We start from the raw sequence: 26,950 nt of genomic DNA, 5'->3' as shown, positions 1-26,950 counted from the left end.
CGTAATTTTAACTCAAAAAACATCTCGAAAAATAGATTTTACAATTGGACAAAAGGTCAAGCGTGCATTGAATGCTGTTCCACATAATCAAACGATTCCAGGACAGTCTATGGTGGAGGATAGCTCTATGTAGCTGTCTCTCAAATATACTTCATCACCCCATTTTGTCAGTAGCCAAATTATCATCCAACACATTAAAAGCACAAAGACAGAATACATGAATCAACACCAACCCTTATTCCTTTCAAACTAATAGAATTTTAATCGGTAGGAGAAAAATAGTATTTTGGGACACATCATTCCGAAGGCCTCCTATATAAGGAGGCAGTCATGATGAATGCTATAGTTCAAAGTAGAACTTCATTGCCATTGCCATTATAACCAGTTTAGAAAGTGGTTTAGCTTTTTGTTTTTGTTTTGCAAAGGATATCAAGCAAAAAGGAGGAAAAGTGAGAAGGGCAACCAAATGGAAACCAGAGGGTTTAAATATGGTGTAGCAGTGTTGGTCTTTATTTTCTTGATGAGCTCTGCTTCCACTGAAAACACTAAATTCTTCCACTTCAATGTAATCTTATACTCTTTTTTAAGGCTAACTTCATGGTTGAAGTTTTAATTTGTTTAAATATAATCAGTAGGCTTTAGGATACATTTTCAAGTTATATTCGATTGTACTGTTTCATTACTTTGTGCATCAGCTAAGGATTACAATTTCTGTAACTTATTATGATTGGAGGAGAGACTTATTTACTGTTTTGCTATTGAAGTTTTGATGGATATAGAAAGCCATTAAAACGGAGTTAATCAAAATCAATAAGAGAAGATGATAGAGATTCATCCTCTACTCTACTTAGATTGAATGATCCTACAGACTAACTATATGCATATACATAGATGAATATAACCCACTTTGAGGATTAGATTGTTGTTGTTTTCTTTTCAAAAGTGAATTATTGAATTTGACTTAAAACTATTATTGGTTTTATGTTGTTGCAGGTGCAATATACTAATATCACCAGACTATGCCATTCTAAATCTATTTTAACAGTGAATGGGCAATATCCAGGACCAACCATTGCAGTTACTGAGGGTGATAATGTCGTTATAAAGGTCTCTAACCATGTCAACTCTAATACTACCCTGCACTGGTAAGTTTCATGTGGCATATTATTTTATATTGGTTGAACAAGGGGCTTTCTAGTTAACTTCCTCAAGGCTCTTGATTTTGTTTAGTACTTCTCCATGGTAAAAGAAGCTGCAAAGAATGAGAGTGCAGATCTCATTTAAACTCAACATTTTTCTATTCTATTAACTTACTTTTGTCTGCAAATAGTTCAATCTATGTTCTCCTTAGCATAAGCCATTATACTGATTTACCCTCTCTATAAGATAGTCTATTTAGATAGCCGTTGTAATTCAAATGCTATCCCTCTAGTTTATAAACTTAAAGGCCAAACAACTCGACTTTATATGTGAGTATAAATAGTTGATTTTAAATATTATAAAATTAATCATTGAAGTATATGTCTAGGAATTTTTAAAATAAGTGGGTGGAATGTGATTGTGATCTATTAAAGTTGGGAACTCTACAATCATATTGTTTCAAAATAGGAAATAATAGAAACAACTATGAGTTATCAGTCTAACATAAAAAAGTAAAAGCCAATATATTAATGCCACAAAGACAACACTAGTATAGGATGGGAACTTTTCTCATTAGGGTTATCCAATCCGTAACTTGACAAATTTTTACCATTTTCCATGAACTCTCAACTAATACCAGTAATATTGCCACCATCTTTTAGTTAGGCTTGCTCTTAGATTGTGAAAATTCAGCTAAAATATGGCAAGTAAACTAAGTGAATCTTTACTAATCAAGAGGGGACTACCCACACCCTTGAGAAAATGTGGAGTGATGCAAAGACCACAAAATTTGGTGGCTAAACAACTAAAATGGAGCGGGGGTCTAGAAATAGGAGTTTTGCTAAAAATGGTTGAAATGGAGTGGTGAGATTCTAAGATTCACTATGTGGGTGGTGATATGGGGGCATAAAATACCTTTACTTCCAATTTCTATGAGAATATTTGACATGATATGATGGTGAAAGAAAAACTTGTCATAGAGTAATGGGCATTTCCTAATGATCTCATAAAAAAAGGAATACAATTCAAAAACAATATTGTTGACATAATGAATTTGTATAAACACATTAACAATCACCATAAGCACATTGAATCTAAGCCTAAATGTTTTGGTCAAAATTTCAACTCATGTACTATATAATATATTGTAAACTTTCAAGGAACTATTTAATCTAAAACTAATTGCAATGATCTTATTTTAAACTATTACTATTTATTTATCATTCAAATATGCAATTATAATCTCTATGTACTCTATTGATTCATATGCTATTCATGCTTTAAACAATATTTTTATATGTCCTTAAAGGATGATTTATAGGATAATATATGTAAAAACATATAAATAAAGAAATAAAATTAGTGATTTTGATGGCTAACAAAAATCTATAATTAAAGGGATGATAAATGACTTCTTATAAAATTACTTCAATTCTATGAAATTCACACAAATGCATAAAATAATAAATACATCAAAATTTTACTCTATTTTATGCTAAATAGAGAAAAACTATGTTGTGGAACTTGCATTGCAGGCATGGAATTCGACAACTTAGAACAGGATGGGCTGATGGACCTGCATATGTAACACAATGCCCAATACAAAAAGGGCATTCATACTCATACAAATTTAGAGTCACCAAACAGAGAGGAACTCTTTGGTGGCATGCTCACCTTTCATGGCAAAGAGCATCTGTACATGGCGCTTTAATCATTTATCCAAAGAAAACAATTCCATATCCATTTCCCAAACCTGATTTGGAAGTACCTGTCATATTAGGTATTAATTGTATTTATGTATGATTTCCAATAATCTAAATAGAAGTCCACTGAAATAATATATTAGAACTCCATTTTTCTCACCTTTTCTCAAACTTCATATTTTTTTCCAAGAAATCTCCTTTTTATACATTTTTGTTGAAGCTTGACCAATTGTTGTTTAATTGAGTTCTCCTACTTTCTTTTTTTGAACTAGGTGAGTGGTGGGATGAAGATGTTCTAGGAGTGGAAAAAGATACCATTCAATATGGTGGAGGACCTAATGTATCTGAAGCATATACTATTAATGGCTTGCCAGGACCTCTCTATCCTTGCTCGAAGAAAGGTATACTATTTTCCTTTTTTTGTAGTAGTGTAATTATTAATTGAGATAATAGTTTATATGTTTACATATAAAGATGTGGTAAACCATTATTTTGTTTTAATGATAAAGTATCATTATTTAGGTATGCTTTGAATTGGCAAAGAATACAATGAGGGACCTTCTTTCTTTAACATAGAATTCAACATATTCTAGTTGAGGTAGGCAAACAACCAATCGATAATACATATCCAATCACACCAATACAAACACCCTAAAGTGACCAACTATATGTAAGAAAGATAACAAACACAACGAGTTAATTAACTACACATTTATAGGCAATTACCATAACTAGATGGCCCACAAAGAGCTTAGAAGTAGCAATCTTGCCACTAAATGGAAGCCCACAAACAATCACTTGAATAATCTATAATGGTAATCCACTGCTTTGACAATTTGAGATAAACCCCTTCGACAATCCTCTTTAATAAGTAGGATATATTTTACACAAGTCAAATTGAATTTTGATAACAATATCAAAAATATCACAATCCTCTTTTATTATTAATAGCTAATTTTAAAAATTATTATCAAATATACACTTGCACAAATGAATAATATATAGTTTAAAAGTCGAAACTTATAAATAATTGTTATCTTATGCTTATTTATCTAAAGGGCATAGATATATTACTATTTACATATTTATATTAGTTTTTTGAACATAGATTGAATGATGATATTGCTACTAGAATTTAGGTATGCAATATTTTCAAGTCAAACTAGGTGTTTTTCTTGACATAGAAGTATTTATGATGTCTAATTTAGTTTAGAGGTTTCTATTTAATTAGACTAAATGATAGTTTCACATGTAAATATTATTAAACAATTTTGTCGTCTATTCCCTCCATTACAATTCCCTTGCTTTTATTATAATTCACCTAGAACATTAATATCATAAACAATAAAAATTTCCAACATAAAATTAACATTATTTTACTTGTCAAACTGCCTATTTAACCTATATCACAAATTTAGTACAAACTCATTAGTATTTCTCCCCCTTTTAAAAATAAATGTATTAAAAATATCTACATTAATTCATAATCAAATAATGAGAGCATAATGGGACCATTGTTCTTATTTATGTCATAAAAAAAAAATGTAAAAAACAACTTTCATTTCAATAAGTCATTACATATTGAATTTAGTACATGAAAGATTGACGTATAGGAAGACCCAATGCTTCACCTCCGTGAGCATCACCTATATGCAATGAATGAGATGTATGGCCCTAAGGAGAACCAATGCTTCACCTTTGTGAGCATCACCAAGATGAAAGGAATGAGATGGGTGACCTCAGGAAAGGCCCAATGCTTCACCTCTATGAGCATCACCTAGATGCAATGAATGCTAAGCATTCCATTAATTCTTATAAAATATGGATCCATGTGAGCCACTACTCTTAAAACACGTGTCAATGAATTTGACTTGAAAACTACACAATTAGATCTTGACTTGAAAACTATCTAATTAGAAATGACAACCTCCCTTTCAATAAGTCATCATACTGAGTTATAGTATGAAGAAGGCCAACCTGCTTTGAGCATCACCTAGATACAATGCATGCTAAGCGTTCCATTTATTCTCATAAGAGACATATTCATGTAAGCCACAATGCTTAAAATATGAGTTAATAAATGTAACTTGAAAACTACATAATTAGATCTTGATAACGATATCACAACTATATGTTCAAAACATACTTTTTTAACAAGTTGTTTTTCCCTTAGGTTTATGAATTTATTTTTTTTTTCTGTAATTTGACGTATTATACATGCTAGTTGAATCTAAATCCCCTTACCATTGTGCAGACACCTTTGTGCAGAGGGTCGAAAGCAACAAGACATACATGCTGCGTCTCATAAACGCAGCCTTAAACGACGAGCTGTTCTTCGCAATCGCCAACCACAGCATGACAGTTGTCGAGATCGACGCCACCTACACAAAACCCTTCACGACAGAAGCGGTGATGATAACACCTGGCCAAACAATGAACGTCCTAGTCACAGCCAATCAGCGCCCAGCAAAGTACAGCGTGGCAGCCAGGCCATACGTGACGTCGACAGTCCCATTTGACGAAACAATGACGACAGCATTCTGGCTCTACTCAAGCCCATCTCTGTCAATTGACGCCAAAAACGATCCAGTCCCGACGGGAAATCTTCCCGTCATGAGAGACACAGCCTTCGCCACCAAATTCACGGCAAGTCTCAGAAGCCTCAACTCCAGAGACTTTCCGTCAAATGACGTCCCGGAAAAAATCGACCGCCAGTTCTTCTTCACGATCGGCCTAGGGTTACAAGACTGTCCAAAGGGGAAACTTTGCAAAGGATTTTACGGCGGCAGATTCGTGGCGTCCATGAACAACCAGTCATTTGTCCGTCCGTTGACGGCGTTGTTGCAGGCGGCGTATTATAATATGAGTGGGGTTTTTTCAAGGGATTTTCCGGCAAAGCCACCGAGAAAGTTCAATTATACGGACGATTTGATCAGTATTAACATGAATCCTGAGTTTGGATCGAGGATTGCCGTCGTCAATTTCAATGATAATGTTGAGATTGTTTTGCAAGATACGAGTTTGATAAGCTTTGAGAATCATCCGATTCATTTGCACGGGTTTAATTTTTATGTTGTGGGAAATGGATTTGGGAACTTTGATCCGGAGAGGGATCGGGCGGGGTTTAATCTTGTGGATCCTCCTCTGCGTAATACTGTTGCCGTGCCCAGTGCAGGGTGGACGGCTTTGCGGTTTAAAGCTGATAATCCAGGTATGAAATCAAGTACATGATCTGAAAATTCTTAAATATTTTATTTTTTTAAATGATTATAGAAAATGTAAATTCATGTTTCTGAATTCGATTGTGTATGTTTATTAGGATTAACGTTGAGATCTATTACCATGATAAAAGAATGCAAGAATAATGAGATACACAAACCAAGTCTCACCCATAACGACTAAAAAGACAAAGAGGGGGAAGAGCGGGAAAGGAAGAGTCTCCTTGTTCTTTGTGCTTCCCTTGTCCATCTTTTTCTTTTTAGTTCATCTCGGTGAGGCTTGGTGTGCATATCTCACTATTCTTGCATTCTCCTATCTTGATGATGGATCACAAGAGAGTGATCCGAAACGTTGATGCGAAAAAAAAATACACAATCGAATCCATAAACATAGATTTACATTTCAAATGGATTGTAGAAATATGATAACATTAATTATAAAAAATGTTCTGCAATGTCCATTAAAGAATATCTTTATACAATTTCACTTCTTTACTTCATCTTGTGAGTATTTATATATCACATAGATGCAATGAGTGATACATGCTCCATTCATTTTCATGAGAGATGAGTTTATGGGAACCTCTACTCATGAAACATAGTTTGACTCAAAAAATAACATTTATCATTTTAATATATCATAATTAAAATTGTTAATTTTAGATCTCAAAATCCTACACCCCAACATCTCATACCTTACATTCTTACTCATGTTTTTAGTGTATGGTTAGAGCAATATGTTTCCTAAAAAAATGATTAAAGCCTTATATCTTAAAACTATACATCCCTTGAATCACATACCCCAAATCCCTAAACTTTTAACCCTACAATCCTATGAAAACCTAAAGCCTTACACTTTCAACTCAAAATCACTTATCCAAGATATTTACTTATGTTATTAGTGTATGGTTAGAACAGTGGAATTTGATTTAAAAAAAAGAGATTAAAACCTAAACTTTAAGACCTAAAACCCTACACTCTGAAATCCCAAACCCTAAATTCCCACTCATGCTATTAGTGTATGATTAGACCAATATAGAGTTTTTTTCTTTCAAATATATTGTCCATGAGTTCCATGTCTAAAGTAGCTAAACTTTAAACCCTAAATCTAGTACCCCCAAATTCTTAGATCTTAAATCTTGACTTGTGTTATCAGTGGTCTGGTTAGAGCAATATGGTTTTTCTCCTTTCAAGTAAATTGCCCATTGGTGTAAAGTGGGTTTGGGAGAAGTGCATAATTAAATTTATTTTGAAGCAAATTTAGAATGCCATAATTCTAACACGATTCTTTGTGTTTTTATAGGTGTTTGGTTCATTCATTGTCATCTAGAAATACATACAACATGGGGTTTAGCCACTGCAATCATGGTGGAGAATGGGCCTGGTCCTGGGCAATCTATACTTCCACCTCCCAATGATCTACCTTCATGTTAACCAAACACGAAAGCTTCCTTTTGTGAATGTTTTGAAGAAGTATTAGCTTATAGTTTGAGGTGTTTGTTATATTTTTTGATCTTGAAAATATGAGCATACATATCACCTTGGAGCTATTTTTCGAGGCTATACCATTAATCAATGAAATATGAAGTTTGAAGGAACTCATTTTTTTGTTTTTGTTTCTCTTTAACTTGCATAGTTACAATGCATGAATTAACATGTTACCTCAATGGTAAATCATTTGACAATAAAGTGTAAAATTTAATTCTAATTTCTTATATTGTACAAGTTAAGAGTTTAAATTCTAAGTTGTCCATATGATTGGACTACACAACCTTAGAATTCAATATATTAATCTTTATACAATTCTCACCAATTGTGTGGTATGAGATGTATCTAATAATTTTAATACATGTTCCATCATTCCATTGTTCATGTCTATGTACAACATACTATGTAAACAAAAACATGCATTTAAAATGTATAAGGAAGATTTTTGGGCATTAGAAGGAGATCATAATTAATTTATATTGTGGGTGGATTGACGAATTCAATATATTGAAGGATTTGAGCAATACAAATCCACAAAACCCAAAGAACAACTGCATGCAAGAACTTGTCAAGAGAAGAAACAACAGAGAAGAGGCAAGGGTTTTCCTTTGAGAATATGCAAATTATATTATCAGACTAGTGAAAACATAAGAGATATTTACAAAAGATCAATCCTTATAGAAGAAGATCGAAAAACCTAAAAGGGAAACCCTAAGAGGTAAATGACATTTAATAATTACTAATTAATTATTAAATAGAAATGCAAGTGCATAAAGGGGAATCTTAAGAAGTGAGTAAAGATAATTTAATAGATTAAATTAAATTAACGCTTTGCTCTAATACCCGCCCCCCCCCGCCCCCCCCCCCCAAGAAGAGCAACAATGTAGCTACAAACAATACATTAAAAACAAGGAAACTACAATGCTGAAAGAAAAATTGGGTCTCGACAACAAGGCCTGATGAGGTACCCAATCACAACCAAATTTCTATGAAATAGAGAAACATGGAAAACTACATGGGAAAAACCCTACTTCAAAAAGAGATAGCAAGAAAAGAAGGAAGGACTCATCACTAAGACCCCCTGAGGACAACTTCCTTCACCCCAAGCATAGATCATAACTGAAGATATTGTGGGGATGCAAAAGGTTTAGTGAAGATGTCTACAACCTACTTAGTAGTGGGAATGTACTCCAAGCTCAGAGAGCCATCCTGAATTAGATGCCCGATGAAGTGCATGTGAAGCTCAATGTGCTTGGTTAGTTGATGCTCAATTGGGTTGTGGGAAATGTGTATAGCACTCTGATTGTCACACTAAAGAAAGGTGGGACTATCAGGAGGAAATCCAAACTTAATTTGTCATCAACTATCAAAGCCATAAAACCTCCTGATTAGCTAGCACAACTACCCTGTACTCTGCTTCTCTAGATGATAATGCGTGAGCATGCTGCTTCTTGTAAGACCATGTGATAGGACTAGAACCAAGACAAAAAAAAAAAATCAAGAAGTAGACTTGTGATCATTAATATCGCAAGCCCAATCTGAGTCTATGCAACCAACAATGTGAGGATCCTCTGATGTGTAGTGAATGCCATAACATGTAGTACCCCTAATGTACCTCAAGATATGTTTGAAAGCTTGCCAATGACTCTCATGTGGATCATGGCAGAATTGAGAGACAAGTCCAGCCACAAAGGAAATATCAAGACGTGTGTGTTAGGTACAACAAACTACCCACAAGCTGTCTGTATAAAGTGGAATCCACTATAAAAGTAGTACAAGTGGTAGATAAAACTACACTTGACTCAAAATGTGTGGGAGTAGGCTTGCAATTAAGCATGTTGAATCTTTGAAGAATACCAAGAGCATGCTTCTGCTAGAGTATGACTATCACATTCGAAGACTGAACAACCTGTAGGCCCAAAAAATAGTGCAAAAGTCCAATATATGTCATCTCAAACTTCTCTCTCAAGGCTCGTTGAACACTCGGTATCATGGAGAATGAGCTACCTATAATGATGAGATCATCTACATAAAGCACAAGTATCAATAAGTCAACCCCATGACATTGAATCTAAATTGCAGGATCATAATGACACCAAGTGAACTGAGAAGCAAACAAGAAAGAATCCATCTTCTCATACCAAGCCTGAGGGGCCTGTCTGAGACCATATAAAGACCTCTGAAGCCTGCATACCAATGAAGAGTCCTGCACAAAACCATGAGGCTACTCCATATAGATCTCCTCATGAAGGTCTCCATGCAAAAACACATTCTTCACATCCATCTGAAAATTTGTCCATCCCTATGAAGCTGCAAGAGAGAGTACAAGGAAAATATAATTCATCTTGGCAACAGGAACAAAGTTCTCAGAGTAAACAATGCCCTCAACCTGTGGAAATCCCTTTATAACAAGATGTGCCTTGTACTTGTCAATAGAACCATCTACAATATACTTGGTACGATAGACCCATTGAAACCAAACCAACTTTATTCCTTTCGAAAGAGGACAAAGATCTCATGTGCAGTTCTTCATCAAAGAAGAGTAATCCTCATCCATAGCCCTATCCCACTCTAAGTGTCTTGCTGCCTATGAAAAAATCTATGGATCATCTGAAATGACACGAATCAATAGTTCAGTACCATAAGTCTAAGCACAATTGCGACAAGAATCTAAAGGATCACCTACCATAGGTCCTGTTGCATCAATAGTAGCATGAGCCCACTTGGGCATTTTCTGAACAACTAGTAGAGGTGGTGAAGGGGGACCAATATCAAGATCTTCCTTAGAGGATGCAATGTGGAGGAGTAGAAGAAGTATTGGGTAGTGAGGGAGAAGCTGGTGATGGAGGCTCCATCAGAGGATAATGATCATCAAATTGAACATCTCACAAAAACAAGACATCTCTGGAATCAGGATCAAACAACTTGTATGCCTTCACATCCTCACACTAGCTAACAAATATGAGTGGTCATCTCTTCCTCTCCATGGATTTCTGCTAAGCATCTGGAATAAATGCCCAAGCCTTATTACCAAAAATGTAGAATGTAGAAACATCAGGCTTGAGATGAGTCCAAGCCTCCTCAGGAGTTAAATGTCACAATGCCTTGTGATGCATACAATTCTAAATATACTTGGCACAATTGATAGCCTCATCCCAAAATGAAGAACTTATAGCTCAAGACTATATCATATAATTGACCATCTTTCGGTAATGTCCTATTATTGTGCTCTGCAATCCCATTATGCTAAGGGGTGTGGAGAATTGTGAACTGATGTTGTAAACCATGCTTAGTGCAAAATAATCTAAAAGACTGATTCACATATCCCCCCATTATCAGTGCATATACGCCTAATAGAAAGACTAGACTACTTCTCCACAAATATCTTAAAGATTTGGAATGAATCAAAGACATCGGACTTGCAATTCAACAAGTACATCCATGTACATTTAGAGAAGTCATCTATGAAGGTAAGCACATATTGAGAATCGAAAAAGGATGGAATAGGGAATGACATAAATCATTGTGTATCAAGTCCAATGGTGCCTTAGCAGGTGTGGATCTACTTGACAAAAAAGGATCTCTGTGATGTTTTCCAAATGCACAACCTTGACAAACACCATCAGTACAAGAGATCTGTGGTAGCCCAATCATTAGCTCCCCTATACTCATCTGCTATAGATATTGTTGGAATATGTATATGGGAAACAAGATACTAAGAGGGGGAATAAATTATGATCTTAAACTTTTGATTAGCAAAACCAATTTCATAAATTCATACTTAATTAATCTCATATATTAGATCTACCATAAAACTGTAATGCTAAAACATAAATGAAATACATCACATCCATAAAGAATTCAACACATAACACAATGATTGGGTAACACAAAAATACATCAAGATGAAGATAAAACTGGGGTGGGGATGAAACCCACAAGTCTTCACTATTGCAACAATAAAGTTTACTTGTTAAGGTTACAATGTTTGATAATAAGATATGATCTACCCTGTGAAAGGTCTACCCCATTAAGAGTTTAAGAGATTGTTAGGTCTCACCTTGTTAAAGGATTTTGCACTTACATTGAAGTAAGGACTCTGTTAGGAGGTTTACATAGGCCTGTTAGGATCACTCTGTTAAGAGATTTACCCTATCTCAATTAACAATAGCTAATTTAGTACTTGACCCTCAGTTTTATTTGCAAGATGATCTTGGGTCTCCTCTTTACTATATCTCTAATATGATCTCCTTATATAATAACTCTGTTTAGTCCTTCACTGTTCCCATTTCTCTTTGTTTGCTATGTCTTTGAAACTTCATTCTACTCCTTCACATGCGAATACACTCTTATGCATCTCTACAACTCATTGATTCTAGGGTTAGAATCCACCTTATATAGATGTTCTGTGAAGGTTCTAGATCTTGATCTATGACATACGCTTTATCATCTTTTTCCAGTTATATCCCATTTTTTGATTGGTTGAATTGTACACATTGGGATCATTACCTTCTGTAATGATGCATAGTCAACTTCTTATCTGGTGCTACAAATATTAAATGTAATAAAAGAGTCTGCCAAAAATGGTTTACATATGTGTTTGTGCCATTACAAACTTATATGTCAAAACTGAACTACTCAGTACTTGAATGCTCTAATGCTCGATTATGTATAAACCTTCATACTATTACTTAGCTTCATATACCTATTTTCTTGTCTCTTGATAGTTTTTCAATATGCTTGGTCTCAACTATATTGCTGAGCATGTACATCTTCTCAGTCACTATTGAGTACTCGACAATCACTATCTTGCTTGGTATAAATTTTGTATATTTGACCTTTATTAGATAGCTCAGTTGTAGTGATGACCTTTTAATATTGCCTTGTAAATGGTTAGGTGTTTGAACACTAATAGACAACATAGGCTTAGAGATCAACAATCTCCCCCATTGACATTAGTGGCAAAAACACTTTGTCATGAAATCATTTCGTTCAAAAATGAATACTCCCCTTGAGACCATAGTTTGAATTTGTGCATTCTGATATCTATTCTTTTATTTCATATCTCCTCCTTTATTTCATATCTCCCCCTTTATTTCATATCTCCCCCTTTCTCATTATTTCATTCTCCCTTTTTTTTGTCACTAATGGAGCTTGGGGCTTGTGGGGCTAATTGATACTTATTAAAGAATTGTTGATGACTTTCCACAATTTGTTGGCATAGCCTTGATTCCATTGTTCCTATACTTGTTCCAAAATTTGAAAGTGAATCTCTAGCTCGAGAGCTAGGTCAATGAATCTTGCAATATGTGAAAAATTTGTTTGTTTCTTCAAAAAGTCCTTGGCAACAGAGATTACCTTTTGAATTATCTCTATATGTACCAATAATTGAAGTTGAATCAATGTCAACTTTTTCCTGATCTCTGTATCTTTAGCTATGAGCTCACCTAACCTCTTTTGACTGAATGCCAGTTCACTATAAGAGGATAAGCTTGAACTTGCATTCTTTCCCAATGTAATAACATTCTCTCTAACATTTGGATGTAATAGCTCTAATGATCATGTAGTATCTACTGTAAAGAAATCAATATCACACAATTTTGAATATAAAGAATTGATGGTCTTCAAAATTGTTTCCAACTGTGTAATAGATGTAGAAATCTTAGCTTGTCTTAGTACAAGTTCCTATAAGACTTTCTATAACAATTTATACTACATTCTTCTCTTAGACCATTGTAGTGAATTTTCATTTGTCTCTATGTCATCTATCTAGATTCGACCAACTGCATACACTAGTTGGTCCAAAAGTATATGCTAATTGTTCACATATATGATTCCAAATGTATCTATAAAGATATATTTGATAGTATGTAGTACCTGTCTTCTTTTCAGTTGTTCTTGTTTTGCCTTATGACTCAACAAGATTTGCAATTCTTTCATTTTCTCTAGTGTAAGATTATTCAAATCATACTTAGATAATGTAATTACCTCATCAAGACTCACTGACTCATCATCTTCCTCACCTACATGAATCATAACCTGACATCCTGAGGGTGTAGCACTTGGTAGTGATGATTGCATTTGTTTCCCCTTTTCACTCGATCTCAACTTTGGCTATTGCATTGGTGTAGAAATCAATTGTTGCATATGTGTCACATTTGTAGGTTCTGCAAACTTTGCATTTGACAATTGAATAAGAGCTCAAGTATCCTCTTGCTCTTTGTATTTCACTTCAACTTCTACCGATTTAGTGAATGATTCTTTATCAAATTTTGCCTCCTTTTGTGAAATTGGCATACAAGTTAATGATGTATATACAATAAAAAGCTTTACCAAGTTTCTTGACACTTGTAGCCTCTGTAACTTATGTCTAGTAATATCACCAGTCTTCTTGAATTCAATGTAATATCCCCATCCAAATCTAATTGAAACTTGCTATATTTTCTTTTAGAAATTTTGTCAAACACTTGTACAACAGAGGGATATATGACTGATTTTATTTTCAATTTGTTTTCAGAATAAGAAAGATGACTTCTAATATCATAGGATGACTAAAAATGACTTCTCTTTTGCTTAGTCTACACTTAACATGAAATGCAACTCTTTTTTTGTTTTTTCTTGATGCAATATATGACATCTATTCAATGCAAATTAACACTTACAACCAAGTGACATTTTTCCAAACAGTGGGCATGCAAACTAACATTATATTTCAAACTTCAAAATTGATATTTTGCTGATATAAAATTTTTGATATAAAATCAGGTTACAATGCCTTCAACAATCTAATTAGACTGTCCATATAGAACCATGTAGATGTATTTTCAGATAATGCATAAACATGAAGATAAAATGAAGGGGACCTAAGATTGGTAGGCACCTTTAAAACTAATAAGAATCTTTCATGCACTGTAGTGGTATTGTTCATAGCATTGTAGCAATACTATTCATGACCACTGTAGCAATAACACTATTCACAATTCCTGTAGCAATGACACTGTAGCAAATGGTTTAAACTTCCTAATATGCCTCCGAATTAGCTGCTTAACTCCTTCCAAAGTGTAGATAAAATTAGGGCATCAAATGACCCTTAAATCTGAAGTGTATCTTCTTCATGAATTGCTACAAAAACTCAATAAGCTTCAATGAGATGACTAAAATATTACCTCCAACAAACACGCCAATATTAGTTGATAGTTTCGTAGCCTCAAAGTTGCCAATCAAAGAGAATTATCATTCTCAATGATTGAAATGTCATACAGAAACCCTTGGCTCCACAAGTGCACAAGCAAATGTCAATATCAAATTTGGATGCCCTACAATGAGACTCTCTCCTCTATTTATTCTATTCCTTCACCCCTTCTAGAAGAACATAAAATATGATTTTATTGCACTTTTCTAGAAGCTTCCTCCTTTCCAACAATAATTAGTTGTGCTTCTCGAAGATTCCCTTTTCCATATAATATAATATTATTTTAGTGAATTATGCTTTAATATTATTTTAGTCACTTTTTAATTAAATTAATTAAATATAAAGTTGCCTTTTAATTTTAAAATTATTTAATGACTTTATAAGAAATTAATTTAATTATTTCACCTTATATCTCCACTTAGCCTTCAAAGCATGAAAGGCTAAGAACTCCATTGAGAGGCTAAAAGGATGGGGACATTACATTCAAGCTTTAGATATTCAACAAAATTGGATTAGTACAAAGTTTGTTTGAGTCTTTCATTAAACCTAGAATTTTCTCTTCTATTAGTATATTCAGATTAGGTGGAGGGGTGTTAGATTAATCTTCAATTATGACAATCTCATTTTTTTTACACCTACTGACACATTGTTGAATCTCCTCAGTCATCTTGGCCACTTCTTGTTTATAGTCATCTTCAAATTCTATGGCGTCTCGACCTTCCCTCATATCTGTAGATGGAGTAAGAAATCCAAATGCTTCCTTCCATATCCAAATACTATCTTTCTCAACTTCATGAGCTATATTTGTCAAAATTTTATATGCCCTATCCCTCAACATAAATTTCTTTACAAAATCTTTTAGGGCTATAGACATATGAGTCTTCCCCAAATCTGGCATAGCTTGTGCTAGTTTTGTCTCTCTTATTTTCTTTTTAGTGGACACTGCCCATTTCCACTTGGCATCCACTCTTTTGTACAATCCCACTAGAAATCCAGTTCCCAATTCCAGGGGTGTGCACCTAAACTTGATCATCATGTCAAATATTGTGCCTTCAATCTTAACTTGATAATCATTATTCAAAGAATCATACTGAATGTCTTTGAATCCTAAAATACTTTTTGATTCTATCATTTTTGCACATACTTGATCCACAGTCATTAGAGGGAGTCTCTTTACTACTTGAAGTTTACTAGTTTCATTAGACTTGGTCTTTTCATCATCTTCCTCCTCCTCTTGTGCAACGATCAGTTTTCTCTTCAACATTGCTCATTTTACAACCGTTTTTCTCTTCTTTGATGGAATTCCAGTTAATATCTCGGCAACAAGCTATGATGACCTTTTTATAGTGATGATCACATTGCCCTTTGGCCTCTAAGGTGTCATCATTTCTTGCATGTCCTTCTCGAGTTCAGCCTTTACCTAAGGTTCTATTATAACAACCTTTTTTCTATTTGGTGGCCTTTGGCTTCACAACTGTCAGTTATTTTCCTTTTCCCTTCCTTGACCTCCATGGGTTTTCCTAACCCTTCTCCTTGTTCCTCTTTGTCAACCTTGGCAACCTTTCACTTTTGTTTCTTCCCTACTTTAGGTGTGCCAGATTCAATAGTTAGCTCGGTAATTAAACTCTCATATGTGCCAAATTTCTCGGCACTAGTATCTATATCTTCTACTAGAAGTACAATAACTACTGTAGTTACCTTATCTACATTTAATTCATAGGGGATTTGATGCAGGGGCATCCGAGGGTCAAGGCTATTGACTCAGATGTGGGTTTTAGTCGAGATTTACTTTTGGGGGTCATAACTTTTAACTCAGATGTGGGTTTTGGCTGAAATTTTACAGGTGGTTGCACTAGAAGGAGTTATGTGGATTGCCGATCTAGCTCAACTCGATAGTTGGCTATTTTGACATTTTTCTGAGAGCCTAAAAACTCATCTTGACCTCTAAAACTGGATTTTAGCGTTTTTAAAATTTTTTTTAGAATTTTGTTTTTGTAATAAATCCAAAATTGTATCTTTGATTTTGTTGATTAGTTGGCAATTCGTCTTGCCTTAGTTGGGGGCTTTTCTTGGAAAAAATCAAGATTTATAGGATGAGTTTTAAAAATTACCAAAAATGGAAATTTTCATTTTCCCAAAAATCTGCCAAATATGGTAATTTTTAGATTTGTAATAAGTAGGTGTTTGTTTTCATTGTAGAGGTAGAGTAGAGTTACAAAATATTTTAATGAAGATTTATGTTAATCTGAAACATTTGTCTTGTGTCAAATTCTATTTTATTGTTTAATGATATTGAGGTTACATCATTTGGTATCAAAGTAGTAAGATGGCTAGGAGAGGAAGAGAAAGAGGGAGAGGAGGCATCATGCCGATGCAAATATTTGTACTAGATATGCAAAGGGAGATTAAATGAATCAATGAATAGCTAGATAATCAAGAAATATAAAGAGGAAATGAATCTGATGAAGAGGGAGAAAATGAAGATGAGAGACTGGGAGAAATGAGCTACGAAGATAGAGTTCTCAAGGCTTTGGAAGGAAGGAGTGAAGCAATAAAAAATGATGTTTCAGACTATGCTGGTACTCTTAAGCCAAAAGAACTAATAGATTGGTTGAATGAGATGGGAATTTTTTTTGAATGGAAGCCCATGATAGAAGAAAAGAAGATGAATTTTGCATGCACAAAACTAAAAGGACATGCAATGATCTGGTGGGATCACCTCTAAAAGGAACAAGTTAGAAATGACAAGGAGAAGATTAGGACATGGATCAAGATGGAGAAAAAGCCGAGAGAAAAATTCTTACCCATGGATTATTCACAAACCCTCTTTCGTAGATTTCAAAATTTGAAGGAAAACTTGTCTTCAGTGCAAGAGTATACAAATGAGTTCTACAAGCCATCCATGTGCATAGAGCATCAAGAAAATAATGAGCAGTTTCGCTATTCAAGATGAACTAAGCATTCATCATGTTAACAGTATAGAGGAAGCCTACCAATTAGCTTTTAAGGCTGAAGAAAAGCAGAATAGGCAATATAACCAGAGGAATAGAGGTGGTCAAAGGGGTACATCAACTCCATTTTAGGGAGGTTCTAATAATGGTCAGGGAGAGAGTTTTCAAGGTTCTAAAAAAATTATAGACGCTAGACAAGATCCTCCAAATCAAGAAAGAGGCAGGGTGTTTCAGTAAGGTCGAGGCTATGGAAGTGGAAGAGGCTAGGAAAATCAGAGAAGGCCTTTCACTTGTTTTAGGTGTGGAGAAGAAGGCCACATGGATTTTGAGTGTTCTAATTTCAACATGCAAGATAGAAATCAAGGAGGACCATCCAGAGTGAACCTAGCCTAGGCTGACAATGAATCTAAACAAGAAGTACCTCTAGATATGGGAGAAATCCTCATGATGAGAAGGGCAATGATTATTCCAGCTAAGGAGGATGTGGAGGAGAAAGGCACAGATGATTCATGGCTCAAGACCAACATATTTTAGAAAAGGTGTACCTCAAGGGGAAAGGTATTTCAAGTAATTGTTGATGGAGGTAAGATAAACTAAATGTCTAGTGTGAAAAGCACCCTTGTCCTTATCAGATTGCATGGTTTAAAAAGAGAAGTGAAGTCACAGTAGATAAGAGATGCCTTGTTAAATTTTCCATAGGGAAGGTCTATAAGGATGAGCTATGGTGTGATGTGATTCTGATGGACACATGCCATGTCCTCTTGGGTCATCCCTGGCAGTATGACCAAAAGGTTGTTCATAATGGGGAAAATAATACCTACACCTTCTAGAAGGATGGATCTAAGGTAGTCCTATTGCCTCTTAAGGGTGATGAAAAAACTGAAAGTATGCTATTTGAAAAGGAACTTGTGAAGGAGATGAAAGTGATAGGGTGGTGTTATGCATTGGTAGTACAAAAGGTGAAAGAGGAAAACTTGACTATACCACCGGAAGCAACTACAGTATTGGAAGAATATTTAGATGTCATTTCAAAGGAGCTACTTGATGGACTTCCCCCAAAATTAGATATCCAACATCATATTGATCTTATTCCAGGAGCAAGTCTTCCCAATCAAGCAACATATAGAATGAGTTTGACACAACATGCAGAACTAGACAAACAAGTGACTGAGCTCATAGAAAAGGGCTTAGTACAAGAAAGCATGAGCCCCTGTGCTATCCTAGCTTTATTAACTCCAAAGAAAGATGGAACATGGAGGATGTGCATAGATAGTTAAGCCATCAATAGGATAACCATCGGGTATCATTTTCCTATCCCACATTTGAATACATGCTGGATGTTCTTGCTGGAGTGAAGCATTTCTCTAAGATTGATCTACGAAGTGGGTACCATTAGATCCGCATTTGAGAGGGGGATGAGTGGAAAACAACTTTCAAAACTAGGGATGGTTTGTATGAATAGAAGGTTATGCCTTTTGGTTTATCTAATGCACCTAGTACTTTTATGAGACTCATGAACACTGTGTTGCATCCCTACATTGGTAAGTTTGTAGTAGTTTATTTTGATGATATACTAATTTTTAGTAAGGGAAGGGAAGAACATCTACAACATTTGAGGATAATATTGAGGGTATTGAGGAGAGAAAAGCTCTATGCTAATTTAAAGAAGTGTAGGTTCATGCAAGAAAGCTTGGTTTTTCTAGGATTTTTCATTTCTGCAGATGGTGTCAAGATGGATCCAAAGAAAGTTTGATCCATTCTTGAATGGCCTAGTGCATGTGGTATCACCGAGGTGAGAAGTTCCCATGGCTTGGCTACTTGCTATAGAAAGTCCATTTGTAATTTCAGCAGCATTGTAGACCGGTGACAGATTGCACTGAGGGTCGAGAGTTCTCATGGGACAAAGAGGCTGAAGAGAGTTTCCAATACCTAAAGAAGAAGGTCACTAAAGCTCCAGTACTAGCACTGCCAGATTTTGAAAAAGTGTTTGATGTGGACTGTGATGCCTCATGTGTGGGCATTGGTGTTGTACTTAGCTAAGAAGGTAAACCCATTGCCTTTTTTATTGAAAAATTGAATGATGTACGGAAGAAATATTCTACATATGATATAGAATTCTATGCAATTGTGCAAGCTTTGAGGCACTGGAAGCATTATCTAGTACCCAAAGAATTTGTGTTGTTTACAGACCATATTGCTCTAAAATACTTGAACACACAAAAGAAATTGAACACTAGACATGCAAAGTGGGTCTCTTTCCTACAAGGGTATACCTTTGTTCTAAAGCATAAATCAGGGAAACAGAATCAAGTTGCAGATGCTTTAAGCAGGCAAGTTGTTATTCTGAATATCATGGAAATAGAGGTGGTTGGCTTTGATGCAATCAAAGACTTGTATGAATCTGATAGTGACTTTTGGGAAGTTGTTGATCAGTTGAAGAATCTAATACCTGGACATGCATACACTATTCAAGGTGATTATCTACTACAAGATGGTTACTTATTCAAGGGAAAGCAACTATGTGTTCCTATAGGCTCAACACAAGAAAATCTTATTGGGGAATTTCATAGTAGTGGTATGGCTGGGCATTTTGGGAAGGATAAAATAATAACTTTGGTGGTAGATAAGTACTATGCCAAAGGGCACTCCTAGAGCACTAGATTAGACATGCCATTACCAGTACCAATTAGACCATGGATAGATTTGAGTATGGATTTTATATTGGGATTGCCACATACATAGCGAGGTAATGACTCTATTTTTGTAGTTGTGGACAGATTCTTAAAAATGGTTCATTTCATTGCTTGTAAGAAAACTAGTGATGCTACTAGGGTGGCTGAGTTATTCTTTTCTGAGATAGTCAGATTGCATAGGGTTCCTAAAACAATCACCTCTGACCAAGATACCAAGTTCTTGAGTCATTTTTGGCAGATGTTATGGAAGAAAATGGGAACAAAATTACATTTTAGTAGTGCTTGCCATCCACAAATAGATGGACAAACAAAGGTTGTCCATCATAGTTTGGGTAATCTATTGCGATGTATTGTTGGAGATAAGCCCAAACAATGGGATTTGGCATTGCCTCAAGTAGAATTTTCTTATAACAGCTCAGTGAACAAATCAACTGGTAAGCCACCATTTCAAGTTGTTTACGGACATAACCCTCAGGGTGCTCTCAATTTGGTGTAGCTTCCTTTGGGTGATTAGAGTCAGTGATGATGGAGAAGCCTTTGCAGAGTAGCTCCACCAATTGCAAGAAATTGTAAGACAAAAGTTGTAAGACAACAATGAGTAGTACAAAGCTTCTATAAATGCTACTCGAAGGTATCAGGTTTTTAATGTATGGGATCTAGTGATGGTTTACCTCAGAAAGGAGAGGTTTCCTACTAGGACTTATCATAAATTGAAATATAAGAAAATTGGTCCTTGCAAGATTTTGAAGAAGATTAATGATAATGCATATGAATTAGAGCTCCCAAGTGGTCTTGATATATCTCCTATGTTTAATATTTCTGATTTGTATACTTTCCACCGTGATGATACCTCTATTGAAAAAGAGGATGAGGTAGACTAGACACACACCATACCCATCAAAAAGAGAGAAAAGGTTTCACAAATTCTAGACAAGAAGACTATTCAGACTCGTCAGGGTGACTACAATAGATATCTTGTGCAGTGGGAAGGGTTGGCACCAACATATAGAACTTGGATTATGGAATAGGAGTTACAGAAGTTGGATGAGCCTAAAAGGAAGCAGTTTGAGGACCATAACTCATAGGAGCTTTGTTCTTTTCAAGCAGGGGAGAATGTTACAGGGGCATCCGAGGGTCAAGGCTATTGACTCAGATTTGGGTTTTAGTCGAGATTTACTTCTGGGGGTCATAACTTTTAAGTCAGATGTGGGTTTTGGCTGAAATTTTATAGGTGATTGCACTAGGAGTTATGTGGATTGCCAATGAGCTCAGCTCAATAGGTGGCCCTTTTGACATTTTTCTGAGAGCCTGAAAACTCATCTTGACCTTTGAAACTAGATTTTAGTGTTTTTTTTCAATTTTTTAGAATTTTGTTTTTGTAATAAATCTGAAATAGTATCTTTGATTTCGTTGATTAGTTGCAATTTGTCTTGCCTTAGTTGGGGGCTTTTCCTGGGAAAAATAAGGATTCATAGGATGAGTTTTAAAAATTACCAAAAATGGAAATTTTCATTTTTCCCAAAAAATTGCCAAATATGGTAATTTTTGGATTTGTATTAAGTAGGCATTTTTTTCCATTATAGAGGCAGAGTAGAGTTGCAAATTATTTTAATGAAGATTTATGTTATTTTGAAACATTTGTCTTGTGTCAAATTCTGATTTATTGTTTGATGATATTGAGGTTACATCAGCATTGGCCTTATCCATTCTACCCTCGGTAATACTGCCTATGCATACACAAAATTAGTGTCTACAATGAAACATACTTCATCATAGTATTTGTCCACAACTAATTTTGGAATTCTCATCCTATTCCTCATTTTTACTTTAAGTTCTTCAAAATAGTTGTCCATGATTGCTTCAAAATTTTCTCCCAATATGCTTATTAGGTCACTCAATTTTTCCATAGTTGTTTTGTTTCTATCCCATGTGACTATTCCAATAGTGGGGAAATATTTTTTCACATAGAAAAATATGCAAACTAACAGGGATCCAAACTTACAAGAGGTTTTCTTTTCTTTTCTCACTGCCTCTAGGTTCTTTGTAAGTTAGTGAAACTATAGCTTGACAAAAATGATCCTTCTTTACAAATTTTTAGCCCAAATCCACTGCAACACAAGTTATGCTATTCAATAGACTAGATTGATAGAATTTATGTACAATCACATGAATATAAAATTAAGTTAATGGATCCTCAATTCCTTCAACTGACATCCCATGACCATTCCACTTTGCCTTGGTATGATTCTCAATTTTATTCTTTGTTCCACTTCTAGTTCTCTTTGGTCGGTCCAAGGTAGGGTAGCTAGTTACCTTGCAAATGATAGCCTTGTTAATATTGATTGGTCCACCTTCTAAAAATAGCTTCATATTATGAATGCATCTAAGCACAATTGACTTTAAAAACTTTTAGAAATCCTAGGACATAGGTAAGCCCTTTCTCTGCAATGATCTTATACTTGTCCTTGAGGATTCTATCAACATAAAAAATTCTCATAAGATTCTCTAATCTCAAAATCTATGATTTCTCTTTTGCATCAATAACACAATTTTAAATCTTGAACAGTCAAAACTTTGGGCGGAATTGATGACAAAGCTCCAATATCATCAATAATGTTTTCAATGTTAACTGAATTTTTGAAGTTGGGTGGAGGACTCTTATCATTCCTAATAATTTGTGCACTACTATCCTTCACCATTTCACTTCTAGATGCCATTTCGTACTAGGGTATTAATAAAAAATTTCACAAATATCTTCACTAAATATTTAATTTGGTACTGAGAGTGGTACTTACTTTGTTTCACAAATTTGCTGATAATTTGCTAAGATCCTTTTTCTTTTTTCACTGAAGTCACTTTGATTGCCATGAATTCTTCTCATGAGCTCTTTGATCATTGGTGAATGAAATGAATGTCCAATTTTGATAAATACCTTCAAAATTTGTATTCTAAGTCTGCAACTAATGTCTTCGTACTTGATTAGTGCATGACAACTAGCCCGATCTCCATTTTTTGCTCGATCAAGGTTATTTACTCGGTTATAACTAATTCATTTGGTCAATGTGTTATCTTCTTCGATCATTCGATCTATATTGCAAGACTCAATCAATACAAATTGTACTGATCATGCTTAGTAATTTATGATTATCTATTACTAACAATTCTTAATGCATCTTTATTTATGCAGATATGACTTTTCATCACTTCTATGCTAGGAATTGATGTAAAATATAACAAGTTTCTACATACCTTCTTTCTTTCTAGTGAGATGTGGTGTGATCACTTGATCCATCGGATTGGGTGATCAGAGTTTCATTTGTTCTTTTGCTTCCATCTCTTATTATCTCTATCCATATCTTCTTTCCTTTGGGTTTGTCACTTCCATTACTTAGTGTTGGTGTTGGTACTCTAGTTTTGTAGTTTCTACTATTGTGTCCAACTTTGAGACAACTAAAACATACTATCTCTCCATTTAACCATTTCTTGTAATTTTCTTTGAAATATGTTTTGATGCAATTTTTTGGAATGTGTCCGTGCTCTCCACAATAGTGACAACTATACCATGTATTATAATCCCAATTATAGGAATTTCCTTTCCTTGCTAAGTGAGTTTGTTTTTCAGGTAACTAGTTTGCCCTTTTCTTTAGTCTACACTCACGAGCTCTATGTCCATACTTTTGAAAATTGTAGCAATGACCTTGGAAATTAGACACCTTTATGATTGAATTATTGTTCTTTGATCGACATTCATGTGCTTGATGTATTTATTTCTTGCAATTAAAACAATTACCACTTGGTTTGGGTTTAGGAATTTGCTTACCATTTTTTCTCTTGCAAATGCTAGATGTGTGTCCAATTTTCCCACAATAATGACATGTAGGTTTTCTTCTCCACTTTTGGATGATTCTCCTTCTTCAGTAGATGAAGATTGTTTGTTGTATCCAAGTCTAGAGTTGTCCTTTTTATAGGTGACTTCATCATGTCTTTAAAGTGCTTAATTGCTTAATTTGGTTTGTTTAATCTCTCCATGAATTCCTTTTCATGCCTTAAATCACTTTTCAATTGCCCATTCTGTAGCCTTAGATTTGTGATCTCTACATCTTTTCTATTTTCTTCTTGATTTTAAATTACTAATTGATTTATCATATCCAGCTGATTATTTGTAAGCTTTTGTATTTCAAATGATCTCTCTTCAAATTTTCTAGCCATCTTCCTTTTGTTTTCTTCATCTATGTGCTTATATTCTATTGCTTTCTTCTTTTGTTTGATTTCTTCACATAGTGCAACTGATTGAATTTCATGTTCTATCTTGAGATCTTTTTCTTCTTTTACTAGGGTGTTCTTCTTCTCTAGCAGTTCTGTCAACACTCCATCATTGTTACCAATCTTTACATTGTCCAATAGTTCATAAGTGTCAACTTCTATGTATTGAGTGTCATTTAGTTGAATGGCTATCTATTTTATTCTTTTTAGGGTTTTTCTTAGCTCCTCTTTTGCTGCTTCTAATTGTTACAACATGATCTAGATTTCAATCATCTAAATTTCAATGAATTTTTCCAACTTATGCATCTCCATCTCCATGATTTGATCCTCTCAAGTTGTTAGGATTTTTGATAAGAGAACTAAGCTCTGATACCAATTTTTCAAATACATATATGGGAAACAAGATACTGAGGGGGGGGGGGGGGGGGGTTGGGTTTAATCAAGATCTTAAACTTTTGATTACCAAAACCAATTTCTTAAATTCATACCTAGTTCATATCACATATTAGATCTACCATAAAACTATAATACTAAAACATAAATGAAATACATCACATCCATAAAGAGTTCAACACATAATACAATAATTTTGTAACCCAGAAACACTTCAAGATGAAGGTAAGACTGGGGTGGGGAGATGAAACCCACAAGTCTTCACTATTGCAACAATAAAGTTAACCTTTTAAGGTTACAATGTTGATCATAAGATATGATCTACCCCATGAAAGGTCTTCCCCATTAAAAGATTAAGAGATTGTTAGATCTCACCTTGTTAAAGGATTTTGCACTTACAATGAAGTAAGTAATCTGTTAGGAGGTTCACATAGGCCTGTTAGGACCACTCTATTAAGGATTTATCCTATCTCAATTAACAATAACTGATTCAGTACCTGGTCCTTGGTTTTCTCTGCAAGCTGATCTTGGGTCTCCTCTTTGTTGTATCTCTGATATGATCTCCTAATCTAATAACTTTGTTCAGTCCTCATTGCTCTGATTTCTCTCTATCTTCTCTGGCTTTCAGACTATGTTATACTCCTTCACATGCGCATACACTCCTATGCATCTCTACAACTCGTTGATTCTAAGGTTATAATCCACCTTAAATAGATGTTCTATGAAGGTTCTAGATCTTGATTGATGACTTACACATCATCATATTTTTCCATTTATATCCCATTTTTTGATTGGCTGAATTGTACACCTTGGGATCATTACCTTCTATAATGATGCATAATCAACTTCTTATCTAGCTCTACAAATATTAAATGTAATGAAAGAGTTAGCCAAAAATAGTTTACATATGTGTTTATGCCATTAAAAACTTATATGTCAAAACTGAACTACTCAGCACTTGAATGCTTTGATGCTCGATCATGTATGTGTTCATACTGTTAGGTGTGTGAACCAATGATGCAGGAGCATCCAGAGGTATAAGGGCAATCCTGTGTCACCCAAAAAAATGTACTTAGACTTAGTTTCTGTTTTATGTCTTTACATTTTTGGATACCCATTTGGCCCAAATAAAGGTTCCAACTCTCATAGTTCAACTATCAGTGCATCTGAAAATCCCAAAAAAATAGGAGCATGCAATTTGACCATCATTTTGGTGACCTAGAAGGTGCAACTTGGCCAGATGAATCTAATTGAGATTTAGAGCATTCCAGAAAAAGAATCAGGTCAAAAGGGCCCACGGTTTGAAAGTTATTGCAATTTTTCGGGTTTTGGAGACCTCCTAAGAATGCTTCGAAGTCAGGTTTGGGGCATTAAATGACCTCAAAAAGGGTTAAAAAATGGGGGATGAGCGAAGCTAGTCCATAGGGCTATAGAGCGCTTCAAGAGCTTTCCGAAAATGTAAACGGTTCGTCAATCGGAGTTACGGTTCAAAAGTTATGCCTCCCGGAAGTTCGGCTACCGTTTCTGGATTCTTCTAGAATTGCACCGACTTCTAACGTAGCTTCCAGAACCTTCTATTTTGTCGGTGGATGCCTACTAGCACTTTCTAGAATGTACTCCTAGTCCTTAACCCTCCGGGGTCTATTTAAGGAGATTTTGGCATTGTAAAAGGCAGTTCGGATTGGAGCTTGAGAGGAGGTGCTAAAAGGAGAAATATTCTCCAGATTTATGCTATTGTAAGCCCGCAGGGCATGTTTTGAGTTTATTTTCTCTGCACTATTTGTACTAGCTTATTTTCTCAGTTAATATAATTCCCCCTTTCTATTTTTTCTATTCTGGTTGTTGGGTTGTGTCCCCATCAAGTGGTATCAGAGCGGGTTTTCCTGAGTGTGTAGACAGATCGCCGAAC

General features: G+C 34.9%; 1 protein-coding gene across 1 annotated transcript; it reads left to right on the top strand.

Moving 5' to 3' along the window:
• Positions 1-336: 336 nt before the first annotated feature.
• LOC149542020 (laccase-1-like) lies at positions 337-7,659 on the top strand. Its single transcript, XM_089797062.1, has 6 exons — positions 337-565; positions 994-1,145; positions 2,676-2,920; positions 3,116-3,244; positions 5,098-6,054; positions 7,365-7,659. The coding sequence occupies exons 1-6, from the start codon at positions 467-469 to the stop codon at positions 7,493-7,495; spliced, it is 1,713 nt and encodes a 570-aa protein (XP_089653188.1). The 5' UTR covers positions 337-466; the 3' UTR covers positions 7,496-7,659.
• The last annotated feature ends 19,291 nt before the right edge of the window (positions 7,660-26,950 follow it).

The sequence above is a fragment of the Cupressus sempervirens genome, chromosome 8 (assembly GCF_028749045.1).
Source record: "Cupressus sempervirens isolate cs-2001-9-10 chromosome 8, ASM2874904v1, whole genome shotgun sequence".
NCBI lineage: Eukaryota > Viridiplantae > Streptophyta > Pinopsida > Cupressales > Cupressaceae > Cupressus > Cupressus sempervirens.
Note: the sequence above shows the minus strand (reverse complement) of the source record. Positions and strands in the feature narration are given on the sequence as shown.